We start from the raw sequence: 24715 nt of genomic DNA, 5'->3' as shown, positions 1-24715 counted from the left end.
TTGTCTCATGGTTGTTGTTTCCCCCCGTCTTTTTGCAGATGTTCCAGTTACTGAATCACCCAGCTGGTAAGTTGCCTTTGATTCCTATCACAGTATGAGGAAAATTACCAAAGGGCGGTGGAGAAAGTAAACACTGCGCCACATCAGTGTGATGTCATTATGCCTGGGATAATGTCATCTTAACACACCACAGTTGGCATGAGATGAGCATGTCATGTCATTACATCCATATAAATGCCAGATGGCATGTCACACACTCACACTGACAGGTGCTAATGTCAACTATAACATCATGCTGCTAATACAGTTTTTGTGAAAAATCTCTTAAAAACAAAAAATCTCCTAATTTGAGATGACGCATGCAGCATGATTAGATGGTGCCCTGTTTATGTTCCATGCTGCAGAAAGGTCACTTCAAGTCACAAATATTGTTTATGCAGCCCTCACAGTTTCTTTGTTAATAATGTTGATATTCTCTCCTGTTGAAGTAAAATCTATAGGTAAATATTCTATACTTCATGTCAATATTGAGACAGTATTTTACATTTTACCTTCCTAACCAGAGAAAAGAGACCGGGGTTGATTTTTCAATGTGATTGTGTGTGTTTACATTTGTCTGTTTGTGTGAATACAGTGCCTGTAAAAGTGTGGTAAGGGCAGGATTCATCACCATGGTACTCTAGAAAACTGTGTAGGAACGTTTGCAGACAGCAGATATTTAAACTGAAAAGCACTAAAACTGAAAAGCACTAAAAACTTTATTAATCCCGAAGGAAATTCTTGTGCCAGAGGTGTCAAGTTACATTAAATGTAGTTAAGTACAGAGTATAAGAATATAAGTGTCACTAAAATCCAAATCAGAGTACAGTACACAGTATGAGCACAATATATGATGCATGGATATAACAGCCACTTTTCTTCATATGCCCACCTTACACTTTTTGCATTAACCAGATTTTGTGGAAAAAAAAAGCAAAAATTAATTGCAGTTGTCAGATGAGTTGCAGGCGTTCTGCAGTCTAGATTAATTAAAAAAACAACAAGTATCTTTAGCACGTGGATTGGTAAATGTGGGCATTATGATGGATACTGATATTTTATTTAAATGATAGTATGAATTTGGCTATTTTTAAAAATCTGACTTTTCTAAGTTCTCTCTACTTCTAGCCATGGTGGTGCTAGTGTTTTCTTTTAATGCAAACCTGCACAGGCAATCTGATCTTCCCCTAAATCTAAGCAAGTAGTTTTAATTCCTCAAAACATCACCACAGTTGAAACCAAAACTGAACGTAATGCCTCATATGTGAGAGTCTGGAGCTATTTCTACCCACCCAAACAACCATCCACGCCGGCTGATCTGTTGTTCTGGTTAAAACGAGTATTTAAGTGAGTCACAGTCAGCCCATTTTGACATGCATGTTTGAGGATGTGTTCATTTTTCGGACAGTTTTACTTTCAGAAGGTGTCCCAGTAAAGCAGTCTGTTAGTGGAACTATTTCCGTACAGTCAAAATATGAAATATTGACTGTGGTGTGCATTTTTAAACTAGAAGGGCCTGTTTCTTTTTTTTCGCTTTTCAATTTCATTCATCAGTTCTTTATACGGGACATTAAACTCCATTTATCTTCATTGTACCTGGTGAAGCCCTGCATGCCTATGAGACACCTACAGGTTCATTCCAGAGACTCTGCTCCTCAGGACTGTGTGGGCATATGTAATTGTATGAATGGCAGCTTCCTCCCTCTGCTGTTAGCTTGGCTCCTTCCTATTAGTGCATATGAGTCCTCACATAATTCAGCAAATACAAGTCTGCCTACCTCCGAGCTGAGGAGGTTGTTCTAATCAGCCAGGGCTGAAAACACCTGTGTGGGTGTGCAGAGCCGTACGTCTTCAAAACTTGGCGCATAAAACAGCATGTGGTGATTTGAATAAGGCAGCACATCATACTTCCCTGATTCAGTGATTTAAATTGCCACATCCACATATGAATAACTTAAAGTACTTGGTGAAAGTGAAGTCATACTATGTATTTCTGGCTGAGAGGGTGTAAGTGACCTCCAGGTTGATGCAATCAGAGAGCATCTTTCATACAATCAGTAAGACCGTTTGCTTCAAGGCCTCAGTACAGTCGGCGATAATGTGATAGCCTATTGATTACTCTGAGGTAACTGTCTTTTTGCCTACCCCTGCTGCATAGGAAGGTCAGCTGTCAAAGTCACCCACAGGACCAGCCAGGAGCTGATAGACAGAATTAGATATTTTACCTTGGAGTGAGTTTGAACTAGGTCTCTGTGTTTGAAATGCAGCCATCTTAATCAATTCCCCAAGCAATTTACACCTGAAAAAATATTGTTTTTGATACTGTATGCCAACAAGCTGGAAAGCAAAGATGAAAACGAAATGTGAGAATAATAAAGGGGGCAGGGTTTGTTGTGGGTTTGTTGTGTGGTGGTGATTTCTTAAAGTATTTGGTAGGACACATCCTTCAAAGGCCTGGAAAGACTTACTAGACTAGACTACTTTTTTTAAGTCTGGAAAGACTGGTCATCATCTGGCCTGTTCTCATTCACATGGTTTAAACAACTATATCAACAAAAGAGTGGAAAGAAATAACGGCTCAGTCGGTCATTATCTTGACTTTGTGCTTGGGAAGGTTAAAGGCTAGTTTGTGTACTCTATTACATTGATGCCTGTTTGTAAAGAGACACACAGTGGAACAGTGTAGACATATGTTCAGATTATTGTGGATGCTTTGATAACACCAAGGCATTCTTGCAAATCTGAATTCCCCTCTGTGGTATTCCTTTGGACAGTTTTTAAGCTTAATTTATACTTCTCTGTTGTACACAAGCAGCTTACACTTCTGTGGACATTTAGACCCGTTTGCACAGAACGGAAGTCAGTGTCGGGTTTCTGTACTGCTGTCTCAGTTTCTGTTCGTTGACTTCTTGAACTTCAGACAGTGGTGACTCAAACTGCGTGGATCATGTTTGCTGTAACATACCAGTTACTTCTTCTGAACTTCTGAAACTTCCGGTTTGCTACCATAATCCTATCACTATCATACATTTGTGAGCACACATGCAGACGTGCATTGTGAAAAGTTTGTATAAGCTAAGCATTACGTAATGAAGCTGTTTCTTCTCTTACACAGAGAACCTGTGTAATTTAGCATTGAAATACTACTTTGATTAGTGCACTTTATGTAGTTATTATACAGTTAAATGTTTAAAAGGAGATAAATAACATTAAAATAGTCGAGTAAAACACAAAAAAAGGATCAATGGGCGATGGACTAGGAAAATTTCTGATTGTCCCAGCACCCAACTTCAATCCTTTTTCTATCTCACATTGTGAGTCTGGTGGATTGTACACCTCCATGGGAGCTTGAAAGTGCCAATTACATAGCTGTTCCTGTGCATGAATGTGCCACCTTGTGTTTGGTCCAAGTTCCTGCTGTAGAAAACCCCCTAATGAGGCATTCAGACCAGGAGCCTTGATGTTAAAGAGGCCCACCACCTGTGCTTTATAGAAGTGAGCACACGAACCTCTACTGATAGTCGACTTCAGGCTTTGAATTCGCGTGAGCTTTGCTTTGCTGAAATGATGGTCTGTTTTGTACTCTGGTATTCGCACATCATCTGTGTGTGTATATGTGTCTGCTGTGTGTGTGTGTATGTGCATGCTGGTGTGTGATAAAGCTGCAGTGAGGTCTTTGCAATTTCTCATACAGGGAGATTTCTGCTGAGTGCACATTTCCTCTTTGGTTGAGTCAATAGTGTGCCTTTTAAGGAAGAGCTATCAATAGCACTTTCCACCATCGAGGTGTTAGTGCTGTCAGCACATCCACCAGATCTGTCAGCAGTTTCAGAATAATATTACCAAAATTACTTTGTGATTCTTATATTGCAGAAATATGCCTTTTTAACACTGCAATGACAGCACATCAGCTTGTTGTAGCTATTAGGCTCAAGGAAGCTTTTCTCTCCTGTGAGTGTGCACCAGTCTTTGATATCCTCATTCTGACTTCACCCTGTGACGGATAGTTTTCATTAAAGGAATTGCACAAAACCTCTGCAATAAAAAGATTAGCACAAAAGATACCATGACAACCTGGCGCATATGTGTGTGTTTTATGTACACTGAGCTCTGAAGTGTCACCATATTTTCTCCCCTCCTTTTTTTTGCCTTCACCTTTTTGCTCATGTAGAACTTTTACAAAGAAACGTGTCTACCTTTACAGTCACTTTGGTGAAGACCTTTTACCTTGTTGTGCAGGCTTCAGTCGGCTGTGCAGTGAAAACACAGACAAAGGTGATACTCTAAAAGCATTTTGTATACATGTTTTTAACGAGAAGCCGTGAACCAAATACATCCTGTGTTGTGCAATGTGAATCTGCCATGAACAGACCAACTTGAGCAGTGTGTGCATCGTGGGAATGTTCCAATTTGAGGACGGGGGGCATTTGTTTATGGAGGAGATTTATGACCTGAGGGCAAACATTACTCCATCAGCGTGGTCAGCACATTGCCTGTGCAGTTGTAAAGAACAGCTACATGCCCAGGAGAGATCAGGGGGGCAAAACAGGTAGAGCCATGGCATGCAGTTCTGCCCAGCTTCAGTTGCTGAAGGGAGCGAGAACAGATGGAAGTGTGAGATTTGCATTCAAGCAGCTTCCACTTTGGGCTGTCCTCTACCTCAGGCTGTGTCATTTGCATTGAAAAATGATTCCTGTTTCTCTCCTTGAGCTATATGACTCACAAAGGCTTATAGGCACAGATAAGTTGTGAAGGGGTGTGCAAAGATATGCCTAGATCGATAGCTGCACTGCTCATATCACTCAAACCTGACATGAATGCATACAGTACAGTCTGGCAGACGAGCTGTGTAGCAGCGTCCTGGCTCCCTTCTCTTTCTTCCACACAAGCAATTTTAATGACAAGAGATCAGTTTATCGTAAGAAACGTGTTGACAAATAGCTCTCTTTTTGTTTTCATGTGGGTGGAGATCATTTTTGTACTTTGGATTGAGATGAATGAGTCCCTATCATAGAGAGAAAGAGAAATACTTTGCAGTACTTTGCAGCTTGACACCACAGCGAAACCGAATGGCTGCTATCAGCAGCTGTAATATGACATGTTGGCAGGGCTTTATGTCTATTTCCAGATATGTGGCAGACATTTATATCACAACAGGGAGGACTGGGGGCTGTATTTATATATAGTTTTACGATGTTTTGATGCATGTACTGTGAAACTTTTTATCTGTTTTGTGCTAGATTGGAGCACTTTGTACAAACTTGGCTTGCCTGGTAGGGCCCAGGCAGCAAAATGACAACAATAATTGTTTGTTGTTGTTATTTCTGGGTCCTAGATCATGACCGACAGGGTTATTCCTAATTCATTCTTATGAAGTTTCACCCCGCAGTATTTGATATGATGCACATGCTACAAAAACATGTTGTTTTTTTTTAAATCCTCTTTTCTTTCTGCCTCTTTACACATGGTTGACTTGGTGCGCCCTTGTAAAATATAGATGTTTAGTCATTTTAATTGAAGGTAAAAGTCTTCAGGGCTTCCTCCGCAGCAGTTCTGAATTGCAGCCATTTGTGCACATTATTCTCCTGGTGTGTCCTGTTTTTCGCCAATCACTATGTTCGGCTTATGATGCTGGCTTTGCAAGGTTGCTGAGGTATGTAGCAGAGGGGCGGATTTAATTAGTGTAGACGGGACTCTCCTACATGCTGGATCCCGTCTAATTATCAGTCATGTGGGGGTGGACATCCCCTCACCGGCAGCATCAGCACAGGCATTCTGATAGCTGTGTCAACAAGATTTTCCCCAGTGATGTTCGAGTCATCCATTCATAGCTGGTTCAGGGCATGTTTTCATTCAAAAAGCCAGCGGTGATTATACGTAAGCCTCAGGCATGACAGATAATGATTTGACAGTGCTCAGGGATAAGACAGTGTGCAGTGTGATAATATTATTCCTCACATGTATCATACATACAACTTATAGGAAGATTTGTTGAAACATTTTTGTAATTCTGAATATTTTACTGTTTAAATCTGTTACTTTATGATAAAAAAAGATCTCCATGATCCAGTAAATAATTAATCTTAGAACAGTAAAAAGAGATTAAAGATTCTTTTTTAATTAATTGTGATTAACCATTTATTTTTTCCTTTTAACTTTTGAAGCTGGTAATAATGGCTATTTAAATGTAATATTGTGAATTATTGTTTAATTCAATCCTTTTTGCTTTGACCACATTTTGTCCTGTGAATAACACATTTCATAAACTTAATTCAAGTTTTTTTAAATGGTGTAAATTGCTTTTGTTTTCTTCGGAGCGCCACAGGTCAGTTTTTTAATGTTCAAACCTTGTCTCCATGAATCAGTGTGACTAATATGTGCATAAAAATATTGAATCCGTATTTTGAATTGACACCAAAATCTAACTGCTCTGCTACAGAATTGTTAATAATCTGTTAATTAGATGATCTCTCCTAAGTATCAAATAGCCAGACAAAAGGGACATTATTTACAGCAGCTGTGGTGGAGGACGCGTCCTGTATCAGGAAATAGACCGTGCTCCGACTTCCAAAAGCAGTTACTTCAAAACATCATCACAATTTGACAGTGGCAATATGTGTTCTGTCACACTTTAGGGAGTGTGCCTTCATATGCTTGGATAGCAGACAGCTATTTTCAACCCCCACCTCCAGCCAATCTGCTTCCCCTTCCTCTCGTTGATATTAACTTGTAATGAGGCACACAGCACTCAGTGTTAGTTTAACTGTGCTAATGTTTGGGTACCTTCCAGGGCCTCAGCAGCAGCAGAATCAGCAGCAGCAGAAGAAGAAGCAGCCGCCGAGCCCAGAGCTTTAGCTCCTTGTGCCAGAGACGAGCTCGGGGGGCTTCCTGTGGCTCCATCAGCTGTGGAGACGCCTGTAAATTCAAGACACTGCAGCATAGAAGCCACCAAGGAAAGCTCTGCCTCGAGGGACATCACAGAAGGTACAAAACTAAATTATATTGACAGTGAACTGATGCACCTTATATTGTAGATCAAGGGTTCAATTTCAAACCAAAAAGATTAAACCTAGGCTTGCCTTGGGATTCAAGCTCATTCCACCTATGTATTATAGTGTTCACATTGTGGACAGATCTGATAGAAAACCAATTGGACCTCCAGAGTTGCGTAAACAGCACTGTGGCCCACACCATAAGGACACCAGTATCTTGTTAGTACTACACTCTTGACCTTGATCAAAGGTGGCAAGAACACCATATTACAAACTGCAGTCATCTTACAACTCATTGATTTCCACTGTGAAAGGTCACACACAAAGGCTTATCCATGTGAACAAAACAAACACACACATATAAACTCTATTTAAATATATATATATGTTTGTTATATATCCCAACACAGCACACACTGACCTACACACACACACACACACACACACACACACATTCCCTGCCATGATTTGATTTCTACACAGACATGACATGAATCCAATTAATTCAGGATGAGGATCAATAGAGAACCATTTCCATGAGGGAAAATTGCTTTTGGATTTCGACTCAGTCAGCAGTGCTGCTGTTATTTGAAGGTGGCTCAGAAATGAGAGATGTAAAGAAGCCCTGCAATGCTGCATGACATTTTTTTATGTTCCTCTCTTCTGATGCATTTCACACACAGGCCTCTGCTGTAATTCCAAACGTGTAGCTAAACTGATCAAATAATGAAAGTGCATTAAAACTACTTTTATTATACAGAGTGTTGAAAAAGCAAGACATCCTTTAACAAGATAAATGACCACTGTGGTGTTAATCCTAATGAGAAATATATTACAGTCCTATGTTTATGTATATATATGCACCCTTGGTTTTTTTTTAATCTTAGACTTCAAACATCAATATTCTGCGTGCTCTGGAGGCTGAATGTGTTGTGAGTAGCCTGGTTTGGCCATAGTCTGTGTTGGCCACCACTCTTTAAGACTCCTTTTCTTTCTGTTACTACTGGACATTTGTCCTTGGACTCTAACACACAGCGACTGCTATTCTCATTTATTATGTAGCAATGCTGAATGATTGATTCTGAATGATTTATCACAGCATTCTGTGGTCGATTATATGCTCTGGTGCTAATTGTTGCTCCTCCATAGACTCAAATAATATTAAAATAGCCAACTTTACAGCATGTTTGTATGGCGTAATTCTTATATAACCAGTTTGTTATAGGCATGACTGCTTTGAGTGATAGGTGGTGACTCACAGCGTGTGCGTCCTGCTTTGCTGTTGGTCATGGGTGATTTGTTCATAATTAGTCTAGGGTCTCTACACCATGCTATATGCCATTGTTTGTAGTCCTGTCTTATAATTCTTGTCCATCTCTGGGATAAAAAAAGGTATTTTCAGCTGAGTTGAATTATGCAGACATGCTGTGTTTCCTGGTATTTCCTGCAAAAAGCAACCATGTGCCTTCTGTGCTTGATTGAGGGCACAGCACATACCGCTGTTATTATCAGACATTGATTTGCACATACTTTTACTACGTTGTTTTTCTTTGCTATTCACTGCAATTAGCACATATTGATAATGAAAGTCTATTTTCTGCTTTGCCTGTGGTGTCACTGCAACCTATGGTGGAGAAAAGCTGTAGAGGAAAAGTTCAAGCAAGAAAACACAGTGCAGAACTTCTGGTTTACTGTGTTTGAAGTAAGAAGCCACGCTCCCAAGAGGCCCACTCACTTTGCAGATATGCTGATACTTAGGCTGATAGCCCAAATCTAGTTTCTTCTCTATTGTGAATCCTGTCTGAATGCTCAAGCATAGGGAAGTGGGTGAGATGGAGAGAACATTTGTGAAGCTAATCCCCTTTTGTACAAAAAAATAGCTGATCTTTGTGCATCTCCTGGCGTGTGTCCAAGGTTATTTTGAATTTCAGACCGAGTAATCCACGACAGAATACACATCTTCAGTCGGATTAATTGAAAACAAGCGATTGTTGCTGTTCAGGGCTTAGGAGGAAAGTGTTGCAGACAAATCACAGTTTAAAACCAAATCAATAACGCTCACTGAGCTAAATTAGGCTGAAACACTCTCAAAGCAGTTAATGACAAATCCTGCCAAGCGTGGAGATAGAATGGGTCAATAACTCAAACAAGCTGGATACAATCACGTTACGTCACATGGACAAAGCCATTATGGCAACAAGCTCAAGAGATGTGTCAGATCTCCCTGAGGAAGAAGACCTTTAAATGCTAATGATACAATAAGTATGTAAATACACAAAGGCATCGTAACTATAGGCGAACAGATCAGCGTCTTTTATCTATTCAGCTTTCTCATGTCTGTGTGTGTGTGTTGTTTTTAGAGAAATAAGAAGAGAATGATCTAAAAACAGGAAATACAACTCTCAAACTGAAAAGGCATATATTTTTTTTTTATTCAAAACAGTTTGGATTGATGCTTTTTTTTGGCCATATAGCTGACGCTCCATCGACAGAGGCTTCAGAAGTCATCTATGATGATGTTCCAAGTGAGGAGCCCCTCTCTCCTGATGACGGTCAGTAGCTGCATAAACCTATTTGTTTTGGATGTTTGCAGTTTGCAGCTCATGGTGTGTGATATTTACAGATATGATCTATGAAGATGTTCAGAGAGACAGTGGGCCTCTAGAAAGAGCAGACAACGGATGGAGCTCCAGCGAGTTTGAGAGCTATGATGAGCAATCCGACAATGAGGCCAAACAACCAACAAGGAGCAAGGTAGAGCGCGTGTGAATGCATGCCTGATAAACTGTTTACTGCACACAAAATTTTGTCTTTGTGTATTTGCAACGGTGCCATGGCTGACTGGGTTGTTTTGGTTGGTTTCTAGCACCTAAAAAAAAAATCAAGGAGAATATAATATTTGATCTGCTGCTCTCCTTATGCAGTTGTCTTTATTAATGTATGGAAGTGGAAGGAAATTGTAATGAACATGAAAAATGTATAACGGGCTGTCTAGGGTTTATGCTTTCATTGTGGGAGAAGAGTAAACACAAGACATTGCTGTTTGAAAAGCCTCAGATCTCCTCTGCTCTTTTCTGCCAAGGATGCTGTTAATCAGCATTCTGCTTCAGAGTGCCCTTCTTCCACATGATGGCACTGTGTGCACATTCACATTGCACTGTGTTTCCTTTATACTTCACCAGCCCTGCAGCAAGCATGCAGGCATAAAATATACCTGTCGACACACTAATAAAAAGTATTTTTGCTCAGTTGAATTATTATCATTGTGTAGATCTAAAACCTACCTTTACATATTTTTACATAGCGAAGGTGTTTATGTATTGATAAAACTCTAATTCAGGAGTTAAATCAACACTCTGAGAAACAAGAGAGACCAAATGTACTCGGTGTACCTGGACAGAGAGAGAGGTGCTCATGTAATTACAGGAGGTTGTGGTGTGAAAAAAAAATCCCCTCACTTGTCCCAGGCCACTGAACAAACTCAAGGATTCAGCTGCCCCGGCTTTTACAATTAATGAAAAAGTGGTCACTATTAAGTCCCAGCCACACTTAATCAAAAACACATTGTTTTTAATAAGTCTCGGCCAATTAGTTTTCCGCCAAGTGTACCTGAAGTTAGTGTCTTGTTCAAGCAACCTGGGTGAACCACAGTAGAATTCGCTTATTTAATATTTGCCTGCAACCCTGCTGCCCCCCACCCCCCCATCCTTCTATAAATCAGTGGCCATCAGTCTCACACAGCATAACCCACAGCAGAGCTTTCACTCTCTGTGCTTGTGATTAAATCCCCGAGTTTCGTTGCTTGTTTTGCCATGATCACTTTGCCTCCATTTCCCTTTTTCTGTTTCCTTTCTCCTTCTTTTTTACCTTCTCCCGTTACCTCCTGTGGCTTAAACTTAACCTGCACCCATGCTCCGCCTATCTCCCCGTCCAACACCCATAGCTCTCTCCTGAAGTGCGTCGGCTGAGGGAGCGCTGTGCCAAGACCAAACGTGAACTGGCCATGAGGCTGTCTGGAAAGAACAACTATGACATCAAGGTATAACTCCAGCAGCAAGCCAACACAGCTATCACACTATTTCCTTGCAGAGGCCAGATCTCTCTGCTAGATGTTTGCCAATAGGATTGATGGTCAACCAGAGCTGAAATATGCTGTTTGTATGCTCAGCTGACACAAAGGCTTTACTAACTGACTCTATGAGCCATCCCCTCCTACTTCCCTTTGGTCTGTGACTTTGCTTTGAGACTCTGCGGTTGGTCTGTTGGTTTCTCTCTCTCTCCCTTTCCCTCTCATTCCCACCTGGTATAATATATCAAGACACATTTAAGGGACACATGAATTATTAAAATAATATTTGCTTCCATAAACTGCTCTGCAACTTGCTCCCAATTAATGACCTACTTTCATGAAGAGGCATCATTTAAAAATACTATCACCCCAGGTGTATTCTGGGTCTGTGGAGTCTGGTTGCAGGGCCGCTGTGATGTGCTCTGGGTGGAGTTTGTGGTCAGCTGAATTCTCCCGCACTGAGCCATGCTGCTTTTTTACTCTGACGTGGAACTCACTCTGTTACCATAATCTTCCCATGATATGCTCATAGACTCTATGATTAGAGGCTGTACAGCGACCCACAGGGAGTCACAGATGGTGAGATTCATGATGAGCCTACTGAGCGCCACTTCTCTCCATCTCTCTTTCGCTCTCTCTTTCTCTCTCTGGAGGAGCACCGTAGGTTATCAAGTCGCCGCAGCATGGCACTTTCCTCCTGCTCTGACGCTCTTTTGTTGTCTCTGTGTGTTCCCACCAACCAGGTTCAGCAGCTCATGAAGGCGGCAAGAAGCGGAACGAAGGATGGGCTTGAAAGGACCAAAATAGCCGTCATGCGAAAAGTTTCCTTCCTGCAGAGAAAGGATCAATTGGGTAATGCAGAAAAGTTTGAAACTTCTGGTCATTTGGATTTTTTGTATGAATATTGTTTACGAGGTTTTTTTTTTGGTAACTCCATCAGTAGACAGTAGTTTGAATTATAGGCAGTTGTTTGTGTGTGGAGCTAGCCAAGCCAAAGTAGTGTTCCAGACAGAGTTTTTTCTTTATACAAATCCCTTCAGGGAGAAATGAAAGCACTCTGAAAAATAGATCTCACAGATTTTAACTCTAATAAATAAAACTGACAAGCTCTCAGACAGACGGCAGCGTTTTTTTTTGATGTTCGAGACAGAGAAGGATAAGGGACCTCGTGTGGTATCATATAGGTTGTGCTATAGGAACCCTCGTCTTTACAATAGGGAGAGATTAGCTTCCATTAATGGAGAATCGAGCAGCTCCACAAATCACACAGACCAGACCCACGCCTCAAACAAATCTCCAAGCCATCACAAAGAGGTAAAGAGGACACTGCTGCTATTTTTAGATATCGATCGAGGGAAGTCTGCACGACATAATATTTCTTTTCTTCCAATCATCTGTTATCAATCCAAAGTCTTTAATTGGGACGGTGGAAGCTTTTGCTACCTATGTCTTAATGGGTGAAGGTGGGAGTTTTTGAAACTGTCGAACGTCTTTGTGCCAATGCGGAGATGTGAATGTCTTGGATCGTGTTTTTGCAGACACACTTCTTTGCGGCTCCTTTTCTCCTTCAGAGATACAGTATTGTTTTGAATTTTTTGTTCCAAAAGCCTCTCTGCCTTTGCCTCTCCCATCTCACCTCATTCTCCTCCCTTTCTCTGTTTCAGCGAGTACAGAAGTGTCTTTATATTTTAGAGGTAATAAACTTAGTGTGTCGCAGTGTGTCTCCAGCTGCGCTGAGATCTGAAGGCTGCCTTTCTGTTGTTCTCTCTCCTTGTCTCATTCTGTCTCTCTCTCTCACACACACACACACACACATATATATTCACAGACAAAAACACTTTAACCATACTCTTATCTTTCTCCTTTTTTTCTGAACAGAAGAGGAGGATGATGCTGGATATCTGGATGTGGCTGTGTCAGAAGTCAGGCATCCTCCCCCACAGCTGAGTCCGATGCCCGAGGGGCTGACCAGCCACCAGGTGCACCTGTCAGATTTTGCAAATATGTTATAGATATGTACATATATTTGATTTCTTCTAACGCCCTGTTCACACTGGAGAAAGTTAATCCAGCTAGAGTAGGATTGTATCTGAATAGCCTTTAAGCTAGATACATTCAGACCTATTTTCAAATCTGCCTATCACACATGTGTCCGCACTCAATCCGGCTTAATCCGGCTTGTTTGCGGTCCTCCAAACTGCTAGGTGGCGCCTCGTAATATACATAGTCCGTTCAGGCTGCGGTAGGACCTTGGGGCAAAGCTGTCATAGTTCGGCGGTTATACGGCTTAGGTACGCGACCCGGACACTGTCCCTGTGAACCGGAAGTATCACATCGCTAACCGGAAGTATCACGTCACTAGCCGGATTCGCTAGCTGCATTTGCGTTCAGACCTGAGCCAATCCGGCTAGATCCACCTCCGAGAGGTGGATTGAAATCAAGCTGGATATAGCCGGATTCGCAGTGTTCACACTCTATCAGGATATATCCAGATACGGCCCAAATCCTGCTCTAGCCGGATTGATTTCCCTAGTGTGAACGGGGTATAATAGTCTTGCCGACATACTTTACCTTTATGTGGTTTTATTTTGTACCAGTAGCCTTGGAATGAAGCTTCTGACAGTTGAATGTAGTAATTTTTTGTTTCACATATCCACTTTATCCTGTTAGGGAGCATGCTTTCTACCTGTTAGAATAGCTGTTTCATAGCACAGGAAATCCAGTAATTCCAAACTGTGATGGAGGCCTTGTTTAAACAGACCTACTCCTCTTTGAGTCTTTTCCTCCTGTGACAAACGCATGATTATAGTGCAATCCATCAACCTGCGGCGTGCTTAACCGAAAGCGCACCACACACCGCAACCCAATCATGTCCTTTTAGTGCTAGATTTCCTGACTGGTGTGTTTTGTCTGCGCAGGTTGTCAGACGCCATATCCTCAGCTCCATCATTCAGAGCGAGCGGAGCTACCTGGAGTCTCTCAGGAGAATCATGCAGGTGAGCTGTTTAGTCTCGTTGTCCTCTTCTGCCACATGCAATATATTCACAGTTCAGCTATTATGAATTACACTGAAAGGAGAAGCAGTAATATCCATCAAATTATCCTGGTGTCTCGGCATAAATAATCCAGATAAAACAGCCGTCTTCATTTTTGTGGCATCGTGCTGATGCAGAGAGTGTGAGACTGTCAAGCTTGCGCAGGATGGGGCGCAGCCTCTCCTCTTTAATCTCTCTTTTTAGAGGGGAAAAGGAGACTTGTTATCTCCTCATCACAAAAATATAAGAGGAACACCTACTGAAATGGAATCAATGGCGATCAGCGGCTGCCTTATGCGCCGCAGAATCTTTCACTGTCAAGATACAGTACCTTTGTTGTCAAGCGACATTATTACTTGTAATACTCGAGGGGATTTAGATCTTGTTATTCAAAGTGTCCAGCCAAGCAGTAAATGCATTGTCTCAAGACATAAAAAGATAAAATTCCATACCGCAGCTAAAGTGCAGATTGTTTTTAATGTAGCACTACCTTCCCATGTTCCTGGATTCATTGATTAATTTGCTGTGCTACAGATTAAGACATGAAAATATTTTAGAAACTTTGCTAACAGCATCATTGCAATAGATACATTTTTGGTGTTAAATTCTGTATTGATCACCTGTGTTCTTCCTAATTCCTAATGTTCTACTGAAGGTTTAGATTCAAAAGTTTTGTTTATGGGCTCGCCATCCACAAAGACCCTGTCTTTAGGCTATGCTAATATCTCTATGTGTACAGAATGAAGAATCAATCAATGCCCCTTTCACTGTGTCGATTTTGCATCTGCTGGTTGCCCATTATTCTGGCTTTTATGAGTACAAGTCACCTTGAGTTCCGAACATGTTTGCTAGTGGAAAATGCTGCTTTACAGGTGAATCCTTTGGACTGCTGTGCTCCCAGGCACCGATTCTGCATTTCTCAAGATATTTGTGTACTAAAAGTAAGAAAGTGGGCGCCTAAGGAAGGTGGATTGCTGATTTATTGTCAAACATGATGCCGGTACAGTGTTAGCGTCACTTGAATGAGTAAACTAGTTAGCTGCTAGCTGCTAGCTAACGCCATCCAAAACTGGGGCTGATTAACATTTAAGTACGAACATGCCGCTTGCAGTCAGGTGGTTTTATACATGGTAAAATGAAGAACATCTGTTTTATGTACATATTCAAACAGTGTTTCATGTGTATAAAAGGACCTTTGGTTGCATTGTAATATTATAAAATTATATTATTTTGACATCATTTCTGTTTCTCTGTATAGAGAAACATAGATGTGAAGTCAGCTGTAACAATCTTGACATTTTCTATTGAATATTTTATACCGTCCTCTGTAGTAATCACCTAAAATACAATTCAATGTGTAAGTAATCCAAATATTCAGAATCTGTTAACCAGATTGAGGTATGTAATGGAATGCATTACAGATTACATTTTAGGACATGTAATCTGTATTCTGTAACTGAATACTTTTTAAAAGTATCCTTCCCAACACTGTATACACACACTCACACACCATTTTTCTGTCATAATCCCACCAGGAGTACCACAGACCGTTGATGGAAACTGAGCCACGCATCCTGAGTCCACGGAAGATCCGGCCCATATTTTACAGAATCAGGGAGATTACACAGTGCCACTCCATGTTCCAGATTGCCCTGGCGTCACGTGTGGCTGAGTGGGACACCAGTGAGAAAATCGGAGACTTATTTGTTGCTTCGGTTAGTGTGCGTGCATGTGCATGTTTATGGTGTATGTCCTCAGATGTCTGAGATAGAAAGGCAACTGGAGGATTATTGGCTACATTATATGTGTGTGTTTATGTGCATTCTCTGTTTGTTTGCTTCTACCCAGAACGCAAGTCTTTGATTGCATTCTGGGTAGACGCACTTATATTTATGTTGTCATTTCTATCAAACTTTACAACACAGTCCCTGCTGCCCTGAGTTATAATGAGCTACAGGTCTTAGATTGAGCAAACAGGGAAAGTTTACCCCCAAACATGGAATCAATTACTGCTGTGATGAATATCTCCACTGCAACCAATGCTCTCTGGCATACATGTTTACAATTTTTTTGGCACAAGAAGTGCAGCTCTTTCAGTCTGAGTTTTCTTTTGTGGGTCTCTACAGTGTGCTCATCCATAAGGTCTGCTCATTATTTGCCTATTAGAGGGGCTGATTTGACTCTCTCCACTGCTGGCCATTATAGTGCTGTTCCATCGATATCCTAAGACCCACCACAAAATGAGGCCACATTGGGGAAAAAAGGAAGGTACTGGGACTGTGTACTCATCATTCTGCTGGCTCTTTTTCATGTGGTAATGTATCTGTACCTGCAGGGCTTGTAGTAGTATCTGAGCGACAGCGTCCCGAGGGGAAGGTATGAGCAAAGAGGGTTAATTCCTTCACGCCATTTGCCAATTCCCCACCACTGTCACTATCAGCTGCCTGGTGTGGGTTTAATTGAGGAGAGAGAATAAATGTCTACCACACAACAGACACACCCACACCCACACACACACACATAATCTGCCACTCCGGTACCTCGTTCCTCTTTGCCCAACTTCTTAAAACAGCAGCCACAATCATGTAATTTCCTCTGACATCTCCAATGCACGGCTAGCCACCCTGTCTGCTGGGGCAACCTGCGGGTAATTTCAGTGTAAAGAGAGGCAAGAAAATGGATGTTTAAGTATAGGCCTTAAGGTTTGTTTACCATTTCAGTTACTGCTAAACACCCTTTGTGAGCCCTTTAAAGACAAAACATGACAATGCACTCGACCCTCTTATTGTGCAGGTTGTTGTAACAAATTCAGATAATAATGCTTCCTGTTTGTGCATTCTCTTTGTACAGTTTTCCAAGTCCATGGTGCTGGATGTATACAGCGATTATGTGAACAACTTCACTAATGCCATGGCTCTAATTAAGAAGGCGTGCATGTCCAAACCATCTTTTCTGGAATTCTTAAAGGTGAGCTTCAGCTACACACCCTTGGTATGTATTTATATGTTATTTTCTTAATTATGTTTTCTCTACCCAACGGAAGAATCCATACACAGGAGATGCTTTGTTGTGTTAGAAAACCATGGCTATCTCTACAAACTTGTGATTTATTTTGGCCCTGATTTTGTGAAATTTCGCTGACAAGCACATAGTTTTTACTTCAGGCAACAATTAGATTGAAAAGCTGGATAAGCCACTTGCCTGGAATGTAACCTTGGAAATGTCCAAGGTTGTCCAGGCAAATGCACATCCTGTATTCATGTTATAATCCAGCCCGTCCTCACCATTATAATGTAGGCCGTGGTTGAATTTTTATGGCTATGACTGTGCCCTGTGGCAGGCCTTAATTATTTCCGAAACTTTACCCTGTTACGCTGTTATGCTTTGATTTGGTAAAATCAAAGCATAACCTGTGACTCAAAATTAATTTAAATTAAAAGATAGTGGGATATGAGCCCTGGATGTCCGTCTGCCTTTATACTGAAGCCAGTACAATCAATCATATTATTGACAATTAACCCATGTTGCCATTATGGACAGGATGAGGCCTTATTGTTAGAATCATACAATAATTCTCCAAATCTGACAATAACAGGTGTGAATTTGTATGGTGTTTCATGCACCTCTTGGAATATATGCAGTAAATGGAGTGGAAAATGAAAAAAATGAGGCACTTTCTATGACCTGACAATCAAGATGTGCTTTTCTGTTATATTTAATGTTTCAGGCATTAATCAGGGATCATAAGCAGGAGGGGTGAGGTGGGGGGAAAATGTGAGTTTAACAATTCCCTGTGCGCCCAGCATTCATGCACGGGTATGATCCGGATCATTGAGCTGTAATGCTGATTTACAGAACCAGATCACATAGCTGACAGCCTTGCATGTTCTTCCAGATAACATACGTCTCATCCTTTCTGTTGAAAGGTTCTTCTGTCTCTCCCTGCAGCGCTTGCTGGAAATGTGGAGACAAAACAAATGATACAATGGACAGGCACTGACTGGCAAAAACAGTCAATCAATAATGGGCTCTACTATGTTCGCTTTAAAATATTTTGGAGGGACCATAAGCCTAGGAAAAGGAAAGTTACCAGGTATACAGGTCTTTCTTTGCTATTATGAGTGTAGAAAAAGAGTGAGAGAGTGTCATTTAGGTGAGTTTAGAGTAGAGCAGGAGAAAATATATTTATCAAATTGACAGTAATGTAAAATGGTCCAGAGATCTTTTATAAACTGACAAAAGAGGTCTCGTCTTAAATACATTGCTGGTGTGGAGGTGGCACCTGCTGGAGATGAGCCTAATCTACTTTACATCAGCTTTGGGGGAAAGTGTCAACTTGACAGGTCCGATGGCATTTCCAGTAGTGCCCATATCCCCCTTTTTTTCTTTACATCAAAAGTAGGTGTCAAGAGCTTTTCACCCAAAATTAGCATAAGGGACAGTTCCATCACTTCCAGCATGTCGGTAAATGCCAAGGCTTCTTGCTATGTGGTGGAGGTTGCCTGGCAACAAATGCAGCCCTGCTCAGTAAGGCAGGTGACATTGTTGGCAATAAATCTCACAAAACAAAAAAAGATTTTCTCTATTTGTATATCATAATTAGATGCATGGGCCTCATTCATAGTAAATTTATTACAAGCCTCTGTGGATATACTACAAATAGTGACTAAAAAAAAGTCTGCGACTCTAAAATTTGCTGCTACTTTCTCAGCCGACCAGGTCTAATCTTTTCCAGTGGGACTATCATCCACTTTTCATTCAGCAACTGAAAGAAAACATGACATTGAAATAACCTACCTGGTGTCAAGCCTCCCTGTTTTCTGTGCTGCTGCCTGTTAGTGGCTGACTCCTTTTCTTGGCATGCAGGTTGAAGACGTTTGGAAGACAGAGAGTAGATTTCATGTAAAAACCATCATGTGTGATGTGATGCTTAATTACACCAACAAGCAGCTGAAGCAGGGTGTTTATTTCTCTGTGTCTAGCCTGAAGAGATACATTATTCTCTTGTGATGATTTTTAACTAACCATCATTATCAGAGCCGATTGTTCGTCTGCATCTCTTATTAAAGTCGTCGTATGAGTTGAGGCCTGTCTGACGACCTCCAGCATGAACTTGTTGAGTGATTCTTCAGCTTTCGTTCAAGCTGCTTCGCTGTTGGTTGTCAATACCAGCATTGTCAGATAACCTGTTATTCTTAGCTTCCTTCCTGAAGAAATATTGACAGCCTGCAGTTTCTGATACACTCCCAGCTCCACTTTCTGGTTACTATAATTTTTGTGTCGGTGTGGAAGCAGGAGTGCTGCTCTGCCTCGGCTGGTGTTTCCCATTGGTGATTATTACAGGCAAGACCTTTCTGTCAGCTGAGAAAATTCAGATCATGTCCTGAACCAGAAGCCTGGTGAACTGCTGCTGCATTCATATAGGCCTGAGACAAAGGTTGTGGTTGCAGATGCCGTCTATGTTAGACAAGTTTGACTGACTATACGTCGCTGTTCTTCTGTTCTTCAAAAAGATGATGTGAAGTTTCTGCACCCCCCACCCACAGCCATCTCTACCTGACACCACTCAAACATCTTTAGTGCTCGGAGCAGGAAAGAGCCTTCCATCTCCACTGGCATCTTGACCCAGTCAGGTGTGGTGGAAAAGATTTCTCCTCAGACAATTTATGGCACTCTCACAGGGGTCAGCTTTGGTTTAAAAGGTTACTGGTGAAAAAAGTTATGCGTCTGTCCAGACGCTGAGCATTGAATCCGGCGGATAAATTCTTTGAGATCACGGCCTTCTTACCCTCACCTGTGATTTAATAGCTGGGTGACTGCTGACCGCTGACCACTGGTGTCTTTGTCGAATGATTGCGTGCAACGTTTCTTGCTCTGTAGTTGCCAGGAGGGCTTCCCCTTTAAGCTCCATTTACGCAGTGCCGTCTCAGGCTGCCACAGACAGAAGAGAAACAGGGTGAAATATTAGGACTCCACTCAAATATCATCTGTTAAAATGATTGTTAATGAAGTTCAATACAAGCAAAATAAGATATTTTAAGAAATTTCTGTTCATTTTTACTTATGAAAAGTTTGTTAATGTCATTTAATGATACTAAGTATGTGGTAATATTCGTGATAGTGACTCATAATGTGGATATGATGACCAATAAGTGGAGTTATTCATCAGTCATTTCACTCAGCTGCAAACATCAGATAAGCTTAGACATGTATGAATTTAATAGGCTGTAAAGTTAAGGGGCCATGAAAACACAAATGAAGGACCAGAATATTGCAATTACCAAAATATCTGGTCTAATATCAGAATATAAATATAAATCCAATTTATTTTGTATTATGCAGTATAAATTAAACATATCTTATCTTTATTTTAAAATGCCAAAGCTATTTATTTTAACCCAAGGAAAGATACATTCAACCCCCAAAACTCCAGAATCCACCATTTAAATACCTGTTTTTCCTTTTAACTGTCTAAATTACATTATAGATAAAAACTGGCAGAATTTTTGGACATTGAACTTTCTGATGACTGTGAGCAACTGTGAGTTCTATAGATATGCTATAGATATTTGTAAACATATATCTATAGCATGTGGAGCAACATGACTTTTTAATTAATAGTAAAACCAGTCCACATGGAAAGATTTTATTGAACTCAAATTATGTCAATTTCTATAAAACTAAGACTTAGATGAAATTCTTCTCTTTTTTTCTCCACAAAAACACACACACACCCAAAAACATGGGGTTTAAAGTGTCACAATAATATATATTTATATACACACACACACATATATATCAATTATCTAGTGTTTGCAGATGTTTCAAGAACAAATATTTTCAGTAGTTTTTCACAGCTGATCCTTGTTCCAATCTCTTCTACCACAGCATTAATTGCTGTGGTAGAAGAGATTGGAACAAGTATCTGCTATACGATAGGGTGTCATCATGGCACAGACTTAACACTGCACTGACAACCATATCTTCTCCTGACCCGCGCCTACAGTAATACATTAGACATAACACTCAAAAAAAAATCTCCTCTTTTATACTCTCATATGACTAACAGACCGTGGTTTTCACCTTATTCACCCACTCAAACACCCACGTGTGGTCTATGGAGAATACTGACAAGCTCCTCTTAAAGTAGGAGTTGCATAGTTTCCTCTTTAATGGCCTTTCTGCAAAAGAACTGCATGTTCAGTTTTAATATTTTTTTCCTTTCTTTGTGCCTTCAGAAGAAGCAGGCGGCTAGTGTTGACCGGATCACGCTGTATGGCCTGATGGTTAAACCCATTCAGCGGTTCCCTCAGTTCATCTTACTTCTGCAGGTATGAAATGTTGCTTGTTGTTGTTGTTGTTTGGTACTTTTAATTTGTTTTAATATAATCAACCCTTTGATAATCAGAAGCCTATGTTAAAGATTTCACAACATGTACACTAATAAAGATGCATAGCTGCAAGGGCACAGCATTGATTATGGATTTTAACTTATACAAAGTACTTTCATGCTTTCACATCAGACTTGGCTGCAGTTGCAAAAGTAGCTAGCCACATCAGTTTTTCATATTCCTAGCTTTATATCTTCACTTCCATTTTCTATTGAGCAAAGATTTGGATTCGAGCTTGACTTGCTGGATCTGCGGTAGCTCATTTCATCCCTCAGTAGGCATTGATTATCCATGAATTCAAAAGATAAGTTATGAATGTGAATCAGGCATTTTCTTCAAGCCTAAACTCGGTACTCCAAAGAGGAAGTGTATGTATTAAATCATACATTACAGGCAAGTGGAGCTGAAGGCACTGAGGTACATCTGAGATGCAGATCAAGACAACAGCAAGCTTTTCTCTGGGTTATAGATGCAGGACAGATATGCAAGCCTCACAACATACAGCTAGATAATTTAAGTATGATAATTTGAGGTTTTTAGTAGTGTGGTGTACACAGTTACGTTCTAAGTATTTAATGCGGATTGCAGCGTTCCCTACCAGAATACATGGCTTTAATTGTATTCAGTGCATTGCAGGAAACAGAGGAAAACATTGAATCATCAGCTTATTTTCAACTTCTGTACCTAAAACTTTCCTTGTGACCTTTTATAGGACATGCTTAAGAATACTCCCAAAGGCCATGTGGACCGCCTGCCCCTGCAGCTCGCGCTGACAGAGCTGGAGATGCTGGCTGAGAAACTGAATGAACAGAAACGAGTAGCCGACCAGATTGCAGAGACTCAACAGCTCGCCCGCAGTGTCAGTGATCGCTTACTCAGTAAGGTGACTGGATATACACGTGCACTCCCTCATGCGCACGCTAGCACACACGTGCACCTGCCGCACGCTGCATTTGTCCCCAATCAAATCAGCTCTGAGCCAGGCCCCTGAGGCCTGTAACTCCCCTGCGTTGTTATCACTGTGAGCCAAACACCTCGAAATTAAACTTGTATATAGCAATCACTTATATCACTTTCCCAAACATTAATCTAGGGAGGCATTTTTAGTTAGAAAAAAATTATCTCTTAGAAATGATGCCCATTATCATCCCTAAACAGTACCAAATGCAATGGCAGAGGCGTTGCTACTCCATTACCACACTGAAATTACAGTCCTGCCGCTGCAAATCTGAACAAATGCTGCTCTGAATAAGAAGAATTAGGGGGTAAATGAGACATTTAATTGGAAACTGTAAGAGAGCTATCTCTTTCACCCTGTTGGTCTCCCTCACCCCCCCTCTCTCTCTCCACTTTACCTCCCCTCTATTCCCCTCTTAACTTACTCTCTTGCTTACCTTCTTATGCCACTTATACACTCTTCTGCTCTTTTTCTAGTGTGACTACATCTTCCTGTGTCTTCCTAGCTCTTTCACCCTCGCTGTGTTTTTTTTTTTCTTTCTCTCTATCAGCCCTTTGCTTCCCAGGACTCCGAGATGAGCTGATTCGGCCAATCTCCTCCACTCACACAGAATTCCATTTGCTGCGGTGACACTGCAGAATTCCAATAGGAAACAGTCTCCTCTATTGCCCCCATAACCATCCAATGAAATATTCATTCTTTGTCTCAAAGTATCTAAGTCACCAGAATAGGACCGATAACAATGTGAGTGAGAATGGGTTTCATACACACACAAACATGCACTCACAAAAGCACACATGCGTGCTGCAGTGCCCTCTGTGCTTCCTGATGCTTGAAGACTTAAAGGGTGTAGTCTCTTAGCAGCACATCTCATCTTGAAGGGGCTGTTTGATTTTGTGGCCATCAAACAGCAGTCCAAGTCAGACTAATGACTCATTTTGTGAGCTATCTGAGCCGGAATCAGCTGCAGCTTGCAGACAGGACATCCTCTTTTGTGAAATGCGGCGAGCTGCCTTACTGCACTGCAGGCAGTAGAGTGGATTTATTATTTGCTAAGATTCGCTTCTTTGAAGCTACACAGACATCAACGTATCAGAATGGGAACTCCTTATTTGGGCTTAACCTGCTGCTTGCCTTACAGAGCCATTGCTTTAATTGTGATGAAACTGGCTTAGTTTGGTGCAGCATGCATAAAATAAAACTATTGATTTAGGCCGTCATAAAAGAAGCTAGACCAAAGTGATAAAAAGCTTTCTGTTATATTTCCCGCTGCCAAACATATGGATGACTAGAAAGCACAGCATGTGCCAGCATAAATTGGATCTTCTATTGGATTCTTTTACTGTGTGTGTGCACACAAAGTGTTTATGGGTTTCTTCTGTGTAGTTGCCCAGTTGTGGTTGAAAAGATTGTGTGTCCCAGTGTTGTCCCAGTGTTTATATGTTATGTGAGTTTGGATTCAGAATAGTATGTAGAAAGACTGGAAATAATAGTCTTATAATATTTCCCAGCATGCATAATAACAGTGAAGTTTGTCTCATCAGAAGTGTGCAAAGCCAAACTAGTGAAAGGGCATGTACAGGCTTTCTCTAACTTAGTTTGCCGAGAGATGTGCGTGCATATACAATACATACACACACACTAAATGACCTTCAGTGGAATGAATGTGTTGCTAATCCCTGATGAGACATCTGTTCCTCCAAGCCTGACTTCTGTGTCCTCCAGGCACTGAACTCCGGAGGACTGGTCCTTTGTGATACTGTCTCCTCTCTGCCTCTGATCTGATTGCTGTGTCCCTTTCAGCAACTGAACTCGGAGCAGGGGTCACTGGTCCTTTGTGAGACGCTTATTGAGACTGTGTACAGCGAGCGAGGACAAGTCCTGAAGTCGAAGGAGAGAAAGGTCTTCCTCTTTGATGATGTGCTCATCTGTGCCAACATAAATGTCAAGTAAGTCTCTGGAGCTAAATGCCCTTGCATTCAAGAATACTTTGCTAATGCGTTCATAATGTGTACTTCTAGCATGAAGTTGTGTCTTGAGTTTTTAAAAGCCGATTCTGGTAAATTGCACAGTTTGAAGAAATAGCTGTTAGGTGGCACAGGGCTCTAATGTGATGCCCTAGGTTTTGCAATGATATTTTGGCAAACTGCATAGTACAGAGAAATAGCTGCTAGTGGTTTTGAGCACTATCTGGAGTTGCAGGAGCTTTATCAGCTTTAAACAAATGGTAG

The 24715-nt window shown here is 41.1% G+C and overlaps 1 protein-coding gene across 2 annotated transcripts in view; it reads left to right on the top strand.

The window, feature by feature from the left end:
• arhgef10la (Rho guanine nucleotide exchange factor (GEF) 10-like a) overlaps window positions 1–24715 on the top strand; it is a 117545-nt gene that overhangs the window by 11753 nt on the left and 81077 nt on the right. Inside the window, exons 3-15 of one of the 2 annotated variants that reach the window (XM_028405649.1) lie at window positions 39–66; window positions 6830–7023; window positions 9506–9583; window positions 9655–9785; window positions 10975–11070; window positions 11844–11952; window positions 12979–13079; window positions 14019–14096; window positions 15671–15850; window positions 16986–17102; window positions 21374–21466; window positions 22239–22409; window positions 24288–24433. In XM_028405649.1, the coding sequence (XP_028261450.1) occupies window positions 39–66; window positions 6830–7023; window positions 9506–9583; window positions 9655–9785; window positions 10975–11070; window positions 11844–11952; window positions 12979–13079; window positions 14019–14096; window positions 15671–15850; window positions 16986–17102; window positions 21374–21466; window positions 22239–22409; window positions 24288–24433 (1522 nt within the window). The remainder of the gene's footprint in view (window positions 1–38; window positions 67–6829; window positions 7024–9505; window positions 9584–9654; window positions 9786–10974; window positions 11071–11843; window positions 11953–12978; window positions 13080–14018; window positions 14097–15670; window positions 15851–16985; window positions 17103–21373; window positions 21467–22238; window positions 22410–24287; window positions 24434–24715) is intronic. The other variant, XM_028405651.1, reaches the window with a different exon arrangement.

The sequence above is a fragment of the Parambassis ranga genome, chromosome 5 (assembly GCF_900634625.1).
Source record: "Parambassis ranga chromosome 5, fParRan2.1, whole genome shotgun sequence".
NCBI classification, from domain to species: Eukaryota; Metazoa; Chordata; class Actinopteri; family Ambassidae; genus Parambassis; species Parambassis ranga.
Note: the sequence above shows the minus strand (reverse complement) of the source record. Positions and strands in the feature narration are given on the sequence as shown.